This window comes from Salarias fasciatus, chromosome 7 (assembly GCF_902148845.1).
Source record: "Salarias fasciatus chromosome 7, fSalaFa1.1, whole genome shotgun sequence".
Taxonomy (NCBI): Eukaryota; Metazoa; Chordata; class Actinopteri; order Blenniiformes; family Blenniidae; genus Salarias; species Salarias fasciatus.
This window is the reverse complement of record NC_043751.1, coordinates 20,217,084-20,231,863: the sequence shown is the minus strand read 5'-3', so window position 1 is coordinate 20,231,863 and position 14,780 is coordinate 20,217,084. Positions and strand designations below refer to the sequence as shown.

Sequence of the window (14,780 nt, the reverse complement as noted above, 5' to 3'; positions counted from 1 at the left end):
TAAAATGATCAATTTAAAACATTCTAAATGCTAATTGTGTGAAAAAATCTGAACGACAAATGATCCGGAATTTTCAAGATATTCTGTTACTGATCAAATTATTTCTCAGCTAAAGAAAACTAAAATAAATAGATTTATCATAAATCTGAAATATTGGGAACATGTTAGCATTTTAAATGTAAAAAATCATCTTAAAAAAATGAACTTTTTAATTTGACTCAATTTTTCTTCGATGCACCTGTGCACTAAACTAGAAGGAGACTTGAGAAAATATTTTTCTTCAAAAAAAAAAGGGGGAAATACAGAATTAATGTACATGCACAAAGTTTATTTGTTCAATGTTATTTGTACAACGTACCAAAAAAAGCTCAAGAGGGAGTGTTATATCTGTTTTATTTACATTTTTTTAAGCAATACCTTTTTTTAAAGTTGTAATTAAATGATTTATGTGTTACAATAGTGGCTTTCCCTCAGAAACGAAAACAATGAAATTGAAAGTGAAAATAAATGTTCTCTGATGGTTTAATCTTTTGATAAAGAATTTACAGGTACAGTGATGAATCCATGAACGTGTGAAGAGTATTTGGCTCTAGCATTTTGTATATTCTCTTTGAGTCTTCTCGGTCTGTTGTAGATGTCAGTTTTAGATATTTAGACAACGATGCACTGTTAAATGTGACCAACAGAGGGTGGAAAGACATTTTAACCACCTCTAATAGCCAGCCACCTCCTCAGAGACGGTGGTGTGGGTTTCTTTGCACTGAGCATATTGATAGATGTGTACATGTCAAAGGAGTCGGGTTCGAAAACAGCAGCTCTGCCCTGCACCCCGTTCAATCACTTTCACTGTGTTCATCCTGTTTTTTCACTATAAACTGCCCTGCCTCGACTGTTCGTAACGTGACGCGGCTGCACAGCTTATCACTGGACTTCACTATGACGTTTGACGAAACGATGCTGGATCACACACGGCTGTGTGCACAAAGAAGAAGAAAAACAGTCTCTCACAGTGTAAATTGGCGTTCACCCACTTTGTAACAAGCGATCGACACAAATCCACAATGACGACCAAAACCTTATTTTATGTCTGTGATGTTTTATTTGTCAGCTGGAACAATGTTTCTGGAGTATTATTTATCATTTGTAACACAGAAACCGATTTGTACAATTTTTACGTATTAAAAAAAATAATAATTTCCGCTCTGACTGGATCTATAGTTTGCCTTCATTAATGAATAAACATGTTTATTCTACAAAGTTGATTCTTTTTAGCACTATTTCTGACATTTTCACTACAAGTTCAACCAAGCTCAGGATCTTTCTCATGAATGTTATAAAATAAATGCATACTTACATATTTTACAAAATTCACATGTAGAAACCTATCTCTTTCAACTCGTGCACAAATTCTAGACTTCTAATTTCTTTATACAGATCATGTGAAAAACATGTTTGTCACCCGGTCCGTGGTCGTCCTCGCACTGCAAAAGTTACACTATTATAGATCACATGCATCTCCTGGTTATGTGGAAAAAGGAATGCTAAAGCAGCCGCTGTTACAAGTAAATAGAAAAGGTTCTATATCTGCCGCTGGGCTGCGACAACCGGACCGATTAGAGACACAAAAATGCAAGAAAAGCAGTGTTTTCACTGAGAGTCACACTCAAATGGAAACTTTATTATCCCGCAAATGCTTCAAGATTGTGGGTCAACTCCTGGTGAAATTGGGGTCAAATTCGCAAACACGTCGTGTTCAACTTTCACACAATAATAACCAGATAAATTTGGAAATTTTGGGTGATAATGACTGCCTTACAACAAATGCTACGTAAGTTTTCTCAGTCAAATGATAATTTTCACTCCAAATTCTCCCAAATCAGTCAGTTTATCAACAAACAAAAAGCAAAATGCTGCTGCATGAGGACCTGCTGAAGGGTCATTTATTGGGCTTCTTAATTTTCTGGAATCAAACTGAGTTTAAGTTGCAATAATTAGGAGATGATTCACATTTTCAAAAGTCAAGCAGCAAGTGTGCAAGGCCCTGTGACTCACACAACATCATTGGGAAACCCTGTGTATGATTTTATCTATTTCTGGAAACTATTTCATAATTTCCTCTGCAGAATGTCGCAGCCCAGTGTGAGATATTAGTTTTGCTGCCGACGCTCAGACATAACAATCAATGCAGAGCAACTACAGTAGCATTCTTGATGGTTCTTATAAACTCTCATGAGACCCGTACATGTGGAGGTCAGCAGTCCTGCTTTAGAGCAATTTTTCCTCTTTTTCCCATTTTTCTAGATGGAAACCGGACAGACAATGATGCGATCCTCCAGCATGACGCTGAGCACCAGGAAAATAAAGTAGAGCAAAAACATAGTGGAACCCAGCACCTTGTTCATCTTCCATTTACAGGTCGCAATGGAGATGATGACAAAGAGGAGCATGAGGAAGAGCAGCACGATGGCACAGAAGAGCCCGTTGCTGCTGACGGCCACCGGAGCGAAGCCGTGGAAGGAGGAGTAGAGGAGCCAGGGCACAGGGAGGCTGCGAGAGGCAGAGATGAATCCGTTGAATCGGCTCGTTTTATGGCACGTCAGACGTAAGAACAGAGACTCACCCAACGGTGATGTCGAAGATGTTGCTGCCCACGGAGCTGGACACCGCCATGTCCCCCAGGCCTTTACGGGCAACGATCACGCTGGTGATCAGGTCGGGGATGGACGTCCCCGCTGCCAGGATGGTCAGGCCCATGATCTCCTCCGAGATGCCGATGGTCTCACCCACCTGTGTGAGCAAAGCAGAAGTCAAAACGGAGAGAAGCTACAGTAATGGCACACTGTTCGTTCTTTCAAAAGGAAAAGGATGTGTCAGTTTTCACAAACGGGAAAAGACACAAATTCTAACGTTATCAAAGCACGTAATCCCTGATCACTGCAACATTTCACTAAAAAGTAAGTTTTTCTGTTGTTTTTTTTCACTTTTTTTTTTGCTTTGATGAGCCCACAGCAAGGATAGTATTACTATTGTTATTATTATAAGTAGTATTATTGTCTACTATGGTTTTACCCTGTTTTTCTCCCTTCTTTTTTGTTTTTTCTTGAGTTCTTATCACCTTCGATGTCATATGACACTTGGTAAACATACTGATTTTCAAACTGTACATACAAAGGGTCAATTCTGTCTACAGATTACATTCTTTATTTGAAATACAAACTCCATATACTTCGTTCAGACCCCATTGACCTCATGAAGAATGAATCTAAAATAAAGAAGGGTTTCTCACGGCATCTAAACTTGTTGTGTGTAGTGAGACGGACACGGCGTCTGTCTGTAAACCTCTCAGGACAGCCTGCCGGGACTGACCTGGTGAGCCCACCACACCATGAGGTAGGAGAACACAGCGATCCACACGATGGAGCCCAGAAAGGTGAACACAAAGAACTTTCTGGATTTCTGTGGGACAAAAATGATACGAAAGTGAAACCCAGAGGGGAAAGGAGCTTTAACTGCCGGTCTTTGGACGTGCGTCTCTTTCTCTCACCTGGTTTCGAACGTCGGGGACCGTCAGCCACAGAGGAAAGACGATGGGCAGCAGGAAGAGGTAGGTGGCCTGTTTGCGTCTTGTTTCAGGCCACTCTAAAGACAGAGGCTCGTCTTCCTTTTCCTCCTCATTATCCTCCTCCTCCTCTTCATCATCATCATCATCTTCCTCATCCTCACTGGATTCATCGCTGTCTTCATCGCTGTCCTCTTCGTCACTGCCGGAGTCTTCCGAGCCTTCTGGATTGTCCTGATCTGCTGGAACATCGTCCTGAAGACATCGAGATGGACAAAAGATGTAAAAAGCAGCGGCCAGACATGCTTGACGTGACTTCTTGACAAAAGCCGTAGCTCTGGACACTGATTCTTACATAGACAGGTATCAAAGAGTGACTTCTGGGCTTTTTGGAGTGTACCTTCTTGTCCTCTGGCTGCTCCTTCTTCTCCGTCTCTGCAGCCGGGGCAGCCTCTGGCTCTTTCTTGTCCTCACTTTTCTCTCCGCCATCTGTGAAAGGAATCCCAGACTGTGACTCATTCACTTATCGATGACAGCTCCTGTGTATATTTAGACTTCACAGCCACCTTCAGAGAAGTGAATGTGTTGCTTACAAGTACATAAAGTATGGGAAAATGAGTTGAATTACCCGTCTTCATGTGCATTTGCTTTTTTACAGCACTGCATGTGTATTTCAGTTTTAGTGCACTGTATGCAATGTTAAAGAGTTTTTTATCCCTTGAAAAAACAATTCAGTGTAAATTTAATGTCATTTGATTTCTGATCACCAGCCAACAACACGCAGCAGAAAGAAATGCAAGAAAAACATGATCTTACTTCAAAATGGAGAGAAGAACTGCATCTGTGATTAGTTTGTGAATCACTTCATCGAAGTTTTTTTTTTTTTTTTCACTGTGTAATAGAACTTTGCAGCTTGGCTTTCAGTTTTTGTTTGTGAGTAATCCGAAAGCCTTATGAAGGGCGTCTTCACATCTTTCCATGTTTTACCTTCACTTTTGCTTTGAGATTTGCCCTCTGCCTTCCGTCTCGCCACATTATTCAGAATCTCAGCCTTCTCCTTAAATTTCCCTACGAACAATCAAAGCAGAAATCATCTTAGAAAGGGGTGTTGGGTTACTCAGTCATGTTTAACAGTGCTGAGCAGAGAACAAGCAATGTCAATAGCTGTACATCAATAGCAGCAGTACGAACCTTATAGCAACTCTGTTCAGTGTGGTAAAAGGATCTAAAGAGAAAGATGCACTAAAAAGCGAAAGTCAGGACGTGTTTTGCCAACTAATGAACTAACATTAAAAATTAAAACTAATGAAGCAAAACTAACCATTCAGCTAATTAACTCTTACGATTATGCAGGCAGTCCGGCAGAAATTACTGTACAAGAAGCATATAAATGATAAAGAAAACAGCAGGATGTCGAATCCTCTATATTTACTGCAACCTTATAAAGCCAATAAAGCAGTGCATTCAAGTAATTCCAGAAAACACAGTGAAACAGAGAGCATCATCTAATGAGGGTTATTATTTCTAATTAAGATCACAGACAGTCAGAAACATGCTGGACTGATGAAAAGCTTTAGTTTGACAGAAATAAGCTACAGGTAAGTGTGGAAAGGTCTCTCCAATAGTCCAAACTGATTGATTATACATATATGAAGAAAGGGTAAGATGCAACTGATCCCATTTTCTTTTCATAGGCTCATTGAAATCTAAACTTTATGCTGAAGTAGTGAATCATGTTGAACCCTGAGGCCTGCAAAACAACAAAACAGGAGGAAGTAGGTACACAAGCTGAGACGCACTGTACTGTATCATTCCTGCAGGCAAGCAGAGCAGATAAAAATATGTTCTGGGATTACTTTGGTATGACAAGAATGATGCATCTGGCCGCACTTGAAAATTTATCACGAACGGCTTGTTTTCATGAAACCAGCTCATGCTGATCAGTCTTGAGCACTTTCTCCCATAATGCATTTAAACAGACTCAACTGAAAATGAACTATTTGCACTAAATCATTTAAACACAGTGGCAGGGATAGTCTTCTTCCTTTTCACTTCCCTCCCATGATTCACTGTGGACTCATAAATGGATCCATCTATAGACCGAGGGAGGTATTTATCTGATTAGTATCAATCTGGACTTAGTGCTGCCTTCGTATGGGGAAGTCTGCTAATCCTTTGTGCAACGAGAAGGACATCGCCCCCGGACGGACGTCATAAAAGCAGTTTTTGAACGCGTACTCACCCTCTCCCAGAGGGTCTAATGTGTGAATCATGAGCTGGAAAATGGTGTTTCTCATGGTGCTGTTGTGCAGAGATGCTGAACTCCCCCCTCTCTGAAGGGAGGGCTTCAACTGTGGAGAGAGATTACCGAGGTTATGACAGCTCCTCGCTGTGAGGCAACACAGTCACACAGTCATGTTGGAGTGAGCTTCTGTTTTCTTAACATATGGATGAAATGTGAATCACAGGCTTGTAAACAAGATGCGACAAACAGAGACATAAATAGGAATGGAAAGAAAATTAAATTCTATGAGCGTTCGATTCATGGAGTCATTGATTTGTGTTTTTCTCTTCGGAATGAATTAGCTGGTTGATTTTTACCTTTAGCCGATTCTTGTCCTCTGGAGGAGGAGGCGTGTTATCTTCACTTTCCTCATCCGTCTGTGTGCAACAACGATATTTTTTTCAGAGATTAGTCGGTAATCAGTAAATTCTACTTCACAGATGTGTATAAACTTGCACATATTGGTATTTTCATATTTTACACACACTGTGTGTAATACATTTAAAAGTAAAAACGGATGCAGCTGTAAGTCATGATCATGAACACTTTAATAACTTTGTAAATGTGTCTCTCATCATATCAAGGTAAAAATAAACATTCGAGTGTACTTATGTAACATCTCAATAAAAACAGCTTCGTGAATGAATGCACATGTGAAAGAAACTTTCAGATCCCAACAGAAGCTATACGAATTCTCACTTGATCACGTTCACTACAGTCACGTTGGTGCCACAGTAACTCCTCAAAGGATTAGCCTGCTGTGGCTGATCAGCTTTGGTTCGTCAAAGTTTTTTTTTCAAGTATCTATGACTCGTCTCATCATGGCGGCCTTAAAATGCAACAAGCAAGTGTAGAGAGGGTGTGAATATTGACAAATGTGGACATATTTCCATAATGAATCAACAGCAAACCTATTAATTGCATATTTTGTTGAGTATCAACAATTCTGCCGGTTTAATTTCACTCAAATAGCTGCAGGAAATGCTGTTCTTGAAAGGGCCAATTTGTAAAACTATTGTCAAAGTAACCCTGAACTTTGCAATAATAAAAACCTGAAGAAGAATTATTCACTCTGTGAAGTAAGGAAAGCAGTAATTTCAATTGTTTACACAAATCCTGCCCAGTTTTGTGGACGTGAGTGCTTACCTTCTCTGGTTCTTCCACAGCGATGACTTTGACGATGCTCTTGTGCTTGTGGAGCTGGGTCTTGAACGCTCGCTCTAGCTGAGCGTTAAACTTCATGAAAACGACATAAATAGTGTAACCGCCCACCAGCATCATGCTCTCCCACCACATGATGACGTTGTCCAAGAAAAAGATGATGAGCAAGATGAGGTCGAAGATGTAGAACGACACGTCCCTGAAAAGAGGCCACCAGGTCAGGTGGAGAACCTCCCGTGAAAACAGCGCGCACATCCCGATCACAAACAAAATGTTGAACACGGCTGACCCGACGATCGTGCCGATGCCCACGTTGCTGTGGGCAATGAAGACGCCGATCAGTGAGGTGAAAAGCTCCGGGGCCGATCCCCCGGCAGCCATGAAAGTGGCTCCGGCCACGTCGTCAGAGATGGCCAACTTGTCCGTTATGACCCCGAGGGCGGGAACGAAGAACTCGTCGCACACGATCGCGAGAGACACAAACATGTACATCATCCCCATGATGTGGAGAATCACCCAGCCTCGCCGGCGGTCCTCGATAGAGAAGATGTCCTCGGGGTATTCTCCCTTCATGTGTGGAGCTTCGGCTGGGGGTTTGGGCGGAGCGGGCGTCGGCGGCGGAGGCTCGGGAGACACAAATATGCAGTGCACAAGAGTTCTGTTGGTGGTTGGCAATAATGGAGAGTCAGTGGGGGCAGCACTTCTGAAATCTGAAGTTGTGTCCGTTTGATGGACCACGTGCATTTCTGGCGTTGTCTGATCTGTGGGCTCGACTTCCTGGGCCGCGGTGAGCGGCTCCTCCAGCCCCGCAGTCTCCACCGTGGCCTCCTCAACCCCCTCTGTTGAACCTTCCCCATAGTCGCCTCCAATCTGAGGCATGGACAGAGACTTGTAGAGCCTGGCACTGATGGTCAGCTGGTAGAGCGTGCAGAGGAACACCCCGGAGAGGAGGAAAAGAACTCGGCTCAGCTGCAGTCGCTTCCTCCTTGTGCAATGCATCGTCCTCCAAAAGCAGTCTCACTCGCGGCTAGGTTAAATTAGGATGCATCAATGGGCTTCGGTAGAGTCTGGCTCGCTCCCCAGCAGACCATGGGTCGACACGATTCACAACCTCAGCAGTGTGAGTCATGTCACATCCTCGAATCTTCAGAAAACCCAGCCTATAAGTCAAGTTAAAGGAATCATCAAGAATAAAATGACATTAGAGAGGATCAGAGTACTAGTCGTCTAAATGTGAATGTATCTGAACATTTCATGAAAACCCTTCGTGGATTAAATTTTAATACCAAGTCCTTTTCAAGGGTCATTAAGCAAAATTCCAAAGACAAAACTCAAATGTATGAAGTAGCAATGAGGGCCTGGTAAAAGGAATGAAAACAGTATGGACATTTGTAAGGATCTGGACTTATTCCCTTCCCAAACTAAGGCAACAAATAAAGCATATTTAATGACAGAGGCAGACTTACCATATCATCGGCCCTTTAGCTTGCAGGGAGCAGCAATGTCCAGAAGCTAATTTCTCCAGTCAGATGTGGCGGCACAATCACAAACTCTTGGCAATGACCAAAGGGTTATGTAGGACATAGAACGAGGCTTCACAATGGATCAGCATAATACCTAATACCTGAAGTCGTCTAAGAGGATTATGTGCATTGTCTCACTCTCGCTTCATGTTTATGCCTCTCTAATATTTCATTTAATGCACAATAATCAAAGTTTCCCACAGATTACAGCTACCTGATACAATTACATACCTATAAATGTTTTATATTGCATAAGTACAAAACAAAAAATTATTATTGATGCATAAACTAACATTTGCAATCACTGAGTTAGTGCATCATAAAATATTCTATTGAAGGGGTTAACAGTTACTTTTCAGTCATAAAATGTATAAATATTTTCATCAATACATCATTAAATTATATTAGAATGAGTGTATTCATTAAGTATATCCCTCTTTTATCTGTGCTTATGACAGCGGAACTGTTTATCTGGATGAACGGTGTATCCGCCGGGCAGGAAGCGGTGCTGCACGCTAACTGATGCACATGAATGTTTTGTTTCCACGTTGTAATGAGGAGTTACATAATATATTAATAATAGGTATTACTGATAACCGGCAGAGTTCTTTGAAAAGTGTAATTTAGAATTAAATATAGTTCAAGTGTTTTTGTTCCTGTTGGACCTCTCAATGAATTGATTTCCTTATTTATTACTATAAGACCTCAATGAGCAGTGAGTGACATGAACAGAACATTTACATCGTTTACAAAACAAATCTCAAAGTTTGAGCTCTTTCTGATTTTCATATAAAGAACTGAACCTTACAAATCAGATCAAACATCAGATTTTTTTTATTTATGTATTTTTTTTCTTTTGCAAACAAACTGTGTAACTATTATGGAAACAAATGATAAGAGCAGCCTCGGAGTGACAAAGATACATGAGTTTGTCAACATGCAAAAAAACAGAAAAAGGCCCCTTTGAGCTACAACTAGTTATATTTGTAACACTGCTTTGGTTTTACTTGATTATAAGTAAAAGTACGCTTGTTAAAATATTCTGTTCAACACTCTTCTCAAAATCAACTAAAAGCATTGGCATTTCTTTTTTAAGGTTTGGAGGGTCAATAGTGAGAATTTTAATCAATTTACAAGTTAAAATAATACATTAAATCAACACTTGAAGCAACAAGTCAAATGTTCATGTTTTTTTACTTTCTTTCAGTGTTACAAAAAAAATTGCGGATTTATTTTGTAGAATATGAATCTTAAAAAAAACCATGAATGCAAAAATTTATTTCCAGTTATTAAAAAATACTATATTTCAAATAAAATCTATAAAAATAGCTTTGTATTAGTTTTAATAAAATAAAATATTGTAAAAACTTAATACAGAAGTCTTACTTCTTGCAAATGCAAATGTTTATATAGGAATTTTCGAATGCTACATAATAATGTTGAAACTATAGACACGTAAATATTTAAAAAGTGCATCTAATAGTCCCTTGCAATGCAGTCTGTATAAAAGAAAAAAACCCTCACTGAGTAATATTCCAAATCATAGGTAGTGTCAAAGTCTTTAAAGAAAAAAAAAAACATTTCTTATCCATAGTTCCAAAAGCGTAGATATTCAAGAACCAATTATGAGTTGCAGTGCTGGTCTGTGAGTGCAGATCTCATACAGAAGTATGATATTACACGGTAAATGCTGAGTGGTCATGATTACAGGTCAACAGGAAGATGGTAAATGTCTCAGTAGAATCTGGGATTTTATGTCTTGAAAGGACAAACAATAACCTGAGAGTGCAGCAGGAAGCAAATGACGAGGAAGATGATGTAGAGCAGGATCATGGAGGATCCCAGGAGCTTACTCATCCTCCACTTGCAGCACAGCATGAGGACGATGGCAAAGAGGAACGTGAGGAAGAGCAACACGCAGGAACAGACGAGCCCGGTGGTGCCGACGGCCGCTGAAGCCGAGCCGTGGATGGACGAAAAGAGGAGCCACGAGACCGGGAGGCTTCGGAGGAAAGTGACAGAGCGGGAAATGCATCAAAATGGGAGACAATGGCTGAGATCAGCGTCAGTCGGGACAGATCAGGGAATGGAAGCTCACCCAACAGCGATGTCGAAGATGTTGCAGCCCACAGAGCTGGACACTGCCATGTCCCCCCGGCCTTTACGAGCCACAATCACACTGGTGAGGAGGTCCGGGCTGCTCCATCCCATCAGGACGGTCATAAAGGCGTGTGGGATTCCAAAAGTTTCTCCCACCTATGAAAATATAGATATATACAGGACTTGTTTCATCTTCTTTACAGATTTTTTCACCTTCACTGATTCATTAGACTGACAGCTCCAGATAGTTTTGACCAAACTCGGAAATTTGTTTAATCCAGTCTTTAATTTCATTGTTTTGAATAAATTTTGAATCCATAATTATTTGCATATTTTTATTTTTATTCCTTATTTTACCGATTTAGCATTTTCTTATTGTTGATGTTTCACTTATTGCACTTTAATTTGCTCATTTATCACAGTTATCTTCTCACTTATCTTTCCTCTCCTCCCATTTTTCCCCAAATTTTATTCTACTTTTCTTATTTTAGTCCACCAGTAAAATGTTTGCTTCAAGTGTGTGTGAGTATGTTGAGAGTGTATCCTTTACAGTTCTTTTTTTAAATGATGCAGGGCGAAAAAAAAAATTGTCTTTTGCGATTTGGATGGTGTTAAATAGGAAAAATGATTGATGAATTGATTGAACACAATTCAAAGTCCATTTCAATGTATACTTAATCGACTAAAAAATCAATTCAGGGTGAAGTATTCAACATTATTTTAGTTTTTTAGTGACGAGCTTTGTTTCTATATAGTTTCTTGCAATTTAAAGCAAAAAAATGTATGGTTGGCAATGCCTGCAAAAACACGTGCATAGAACAGTAAACATGAAGGTTCCCAACAATGATGAATGTGCAGTATGATCTTAATGCAAATCAACATACAACATAGCAAAACTTTACTCTAATGGCCCCTTTCAGGGTGGGAAATCACTTTTGTCCCACTGATCGATCACATCAGTAAAGATGTGACAGCTGACTGAGAACAGGATGGATCACATGCAGAAAAATGCTTTCTCCAAGATGATCAATGAAAGATCCAATCATTAAATGATTGCATTTATAAAACAACAACAGTTTTCTGTCATAAACAGATTTTAAAAAATCATATTCGTGTGAAAATGGAAAAAGCTCTTTTTAATAACTATAATAGTTTATTATGAGAGAACTTCCTCACAGTTACTAGGACTGTCATGGGAAAACCCATTTACACATTTTTCACATCTCAGAGGTTCAACAGCTGTTTGCATTAATTTACCTGATGACCCAAAGACACAAGGAAGTACAAGAGGAGAGTAATCCACAGAATGGAAGCCACAAAGGTAATCCCAAAGAACCTCCTGGATTTCTGCAACAAAAACAACAAAAACGTATATACATCAAACACATGAAAAACAAAAAAGAAAACAAAAATCTAGAAAATGCATGCTGTAGTCACCTGGTTGCGAACATCAGGAACTGTGAGCCAGAGAGGGAGGATTATGGGCAACAGGAAGAAGTAGGCAGCTTGCTCACATGGTGCGTCAGGCCACTTTAAAGACAACGGTTTATCTTCTGTTGCTTCTTTCTCTGCCTCTTCTGTGTTTTCATTCTCATCGTTCCCATTTTCACAGCAGTCATCACTGTTTTTCTCGCTGTCAGCTCTGTCAGTGCCGGAGACTTCCCATCCTCTTGACTCATGCTCCCCTGCAGGCGCATCTTCCTATAGGAGGCATTTTGTAGAAGATGACTGGCAACAGTAAAAAGGAGTCTGCACAAGGTTTTTTTTTTCTTTTTTTTTTTGGCAAGCGCCTCTGGCTATTCCTTTTCCCAGCTTTTCCTATGCCGATGTTACAAGTTTACATGATAGCAGTGCAGTTCAAAATGGGTTCACTGTGAATTATCTGCTCATGCAAACCTTCTTCCTGTTTTTGACAGGTAGAAACACCAGGAGTGTGTGTGAATAATATTGCCTGTAAATTTAATACTCAACAATAATTAAGTGCATTATATGCAACAAGCACAGAAAACTACAATAGGACATTATTATTGTATTATTATTATATTCTTCAACTTGTATTTTATTTTATTCTAAAAAGATGTGCTCTAATTACCATCATGTGAACCATCATGTATTTTTGGGATGTCTATAATAAACTTTAGCCCATACATTTGAAACATTTGACTCAGCTGGGTCTCTCTTACAAATCAAAACATGAGAATGTCAGAAACAAAGACAAGAGAAACCGCCACACAATTGCTTACCGTTTCCAGTTCTTCCACAGCGGTGAATTTTGCAATGTTCTTGTGTTTGAAAAGTTTTACCACTCGTTCTAGTTGTGCATCAAACCTGATTAAGATTATATAAACAGTGTAGCCGGCCACCAGTATCAGGCTCTCCCACCACATGATGACATCGTCCAAGAAACACAACATTATTAAGGTGAGGAGAAATATGTAGAAAGTCATGTCCCTGAAAAAAGGCCTGCAGGTCAGATGAAGAGCCTCCCGTGAAAACAAAGCACACATCCCAATCACAAACAAGATGTTATACACAGCTGGCCCAACGATTGTGCCGATTCCCACTTTGCTGTGTGCGACCACGATCCCTATTAAAAATGCAAAAAACCTTGGGATGGATCTCCCTGCAGCCATGACAGTGGCTCCCGCCACGTCATCAGAGATGGCCAACCTGTCTGCGATTACTTCCACTGCAGGAACAAAGAACTCCTTGCACACAACCACAAGAGCCAAGAACAGGTAAAGCATCCCAACAATGTGCAGGATCACCCAGCCTCGCCTGCGCTGCTCAAGAGAAAAAAGATCTTTTGGGGATTGATTCATCCTGTGTGATGGTCCTTCTGAGGGAGATGCTGAGATAGAAATTGTCGCAGAGCAAGGTGTGGGTGTTGGTGTTGATTCTGGAGTTCTGATGGCACTGACTGGTGTGAATGCTGAAGCATCAGTCTGAATTCCTGGTGTTACTTGACCAGGCGGCTCGAGCTCATTTGCAGCAGAGAGTGGCTCATTCAGCGCCTTAAACATCTGTGTTGAGTTTTTTCCAAAATCCTCTTTGATCTGAGGCGTTGTCAAGCCCAGCTTGGCACTGATGGTCAGCTGGACCAGGATGCAGAGGTAAACCCCAGAGCAAAAGTTCAGTGGTACTCTCCCTGTGTGCTTCATGTTGTCTTGACGAAACGGCGTTACAGACTACAAATGATCAGTGTTAGTTAAATTCCAGCCTTGTGGACAAACAGACCATGGGGAAGCGAAGTCCAACACTTCAGTGCAATGATTCCCATCCTCATTCTGTTGAGATGAAATGATGAAATGACAATCAGATCAGGTTTCTGAAGAGCATGTTTGCAATTGTTCATTTCTATTCGGATGCTAACAGACTGTGATTTCCATTTAAGCACTGAAGCCCAAATCCTTAAAATATAATAAAATACAGTAAATGAACACTTTTCTAACAAGTTTCACAAAAACTACAAAATGCTTTATCAAACTGTCTGAAAAAAAATACTTGTAATAATAATCTAAAGCGATGGATCCGTTTTTTGCACAAAGATCAGCCAAAACGCCCTGGACATTATATCAATGTTGCATGCCAATCTATGGATCGCACAAGTTATAATTTGCGCAATGTCTCGATCTTGCACATTTTATTAATTTTACATATTTGGAATGTTCCCTCACTTGAACCCTAGTCGGTAGGTGGGACCCAACAGTGGAAGACGTACACGGGAACTCGATTTGAGTGCAAATCTCAACAATTTGATGTTCTAATCTGATATTCTTCAGTAAAAATCCAGTTGTAAACCTCTGTGACTAGATTCGTCTACATGGGGAAATGAGCACTGTCCATGTGCAACACATGTCAACATCCTGCGAACAGTCCCAAGACAGTCCTGTTGTTTATCAGTTACTTTTTTTACAGACGTCAATCTTATCAATACTAACAAATCCGTCTTTGAACAAGAAACCTAGACTTTACACTTAAAACTTTATTGCTTAAATTATGATGGAGAGGATTGTTATGAGTTCACTTACTTTTTATAATTCTTCGATATATCTGAAGATTCGTCTTCGACGTACAAGCGTCCCGAAAGTAAAATTAACATAGGAACAAATTGTACACGCCTGTCCTGTTACCCGGACGGAAAATAAGGGTG

At 40.2% G+C, this 14,780-nt stretch overlaps 2 protein-coding genes across 3 annotated transcripts; both read right to left on the bottom strand.

The window, feature by feature from the left end:
• Positions 1-313: 313 nt before the first annotated feature.
• LOC115392580 (sodium/potassium/calcium exchanger 1) lies at positions 314-9,188 on the bottom strand. 2 transcript variants are annotated; one of them, XM_030097284.1, is made up of 9 exons: positions 6,990-9,188; positions 6,161-6,220; positions 5,802-5,910; positions 4,547-4,627; positions 3,960-4,048; positions 3,545-3,814; positions 3,367-3,456; positions 2,621-2,787; positions 314-2,547 (listed from the first exon to the last, which is right to left on the bottom strand). In XM_030097284.1, exons 1-9 carry the CDS (start codon positions 8,001-8,003, stop codon positions 2,298-2,300), a joined length of 2,130 nt encoding a protein of 709 aa, XP_029953144.1. In that variant the 5' UTR covers positions 8,004-9,188; the 3' UTR covers positions 314-2,297. The 2 variants fall into 2 exon arrangements, with proteins under 2 accessions (XP_029953144.1, XP_029953145.1); XM_030097285.1 differs by lacking the exon at positions 4,547-4,627.
• A 177-nt stretch (positions 9,189-9,365) lies between these two features.
• LOC115392581 (sodium/potassium/calcium exchanger 1-like) lies at positions 9,366-14,765 on the bottom strand. The gene is made up of 6 exons (XM_030097286.1): positions 14,659-14,765; positions 12,871-13,914; positions 12,065-12,328; positions 11,885-11,974; positions 10,626-10,783; positions 9,366-10,529 (listed from the first exon to the last, which is right to left on the bottom strand). The coding sequence occupies exons 2-6, from the start codon at positions 13,786-13,788 to the stop codon at positions 10,280-10,282; spliced, it is 1,680 nt and encodes a 559-aa protein (XP_029953146.1). The 5' UTR covers positions 13,789-13,914; positions 14,659-14,765; the 3' UTR covers positions 9,366-10,279.
• Between the last annotated feature and the right edge of the window lie 15 nt (positions 14,766-14,780).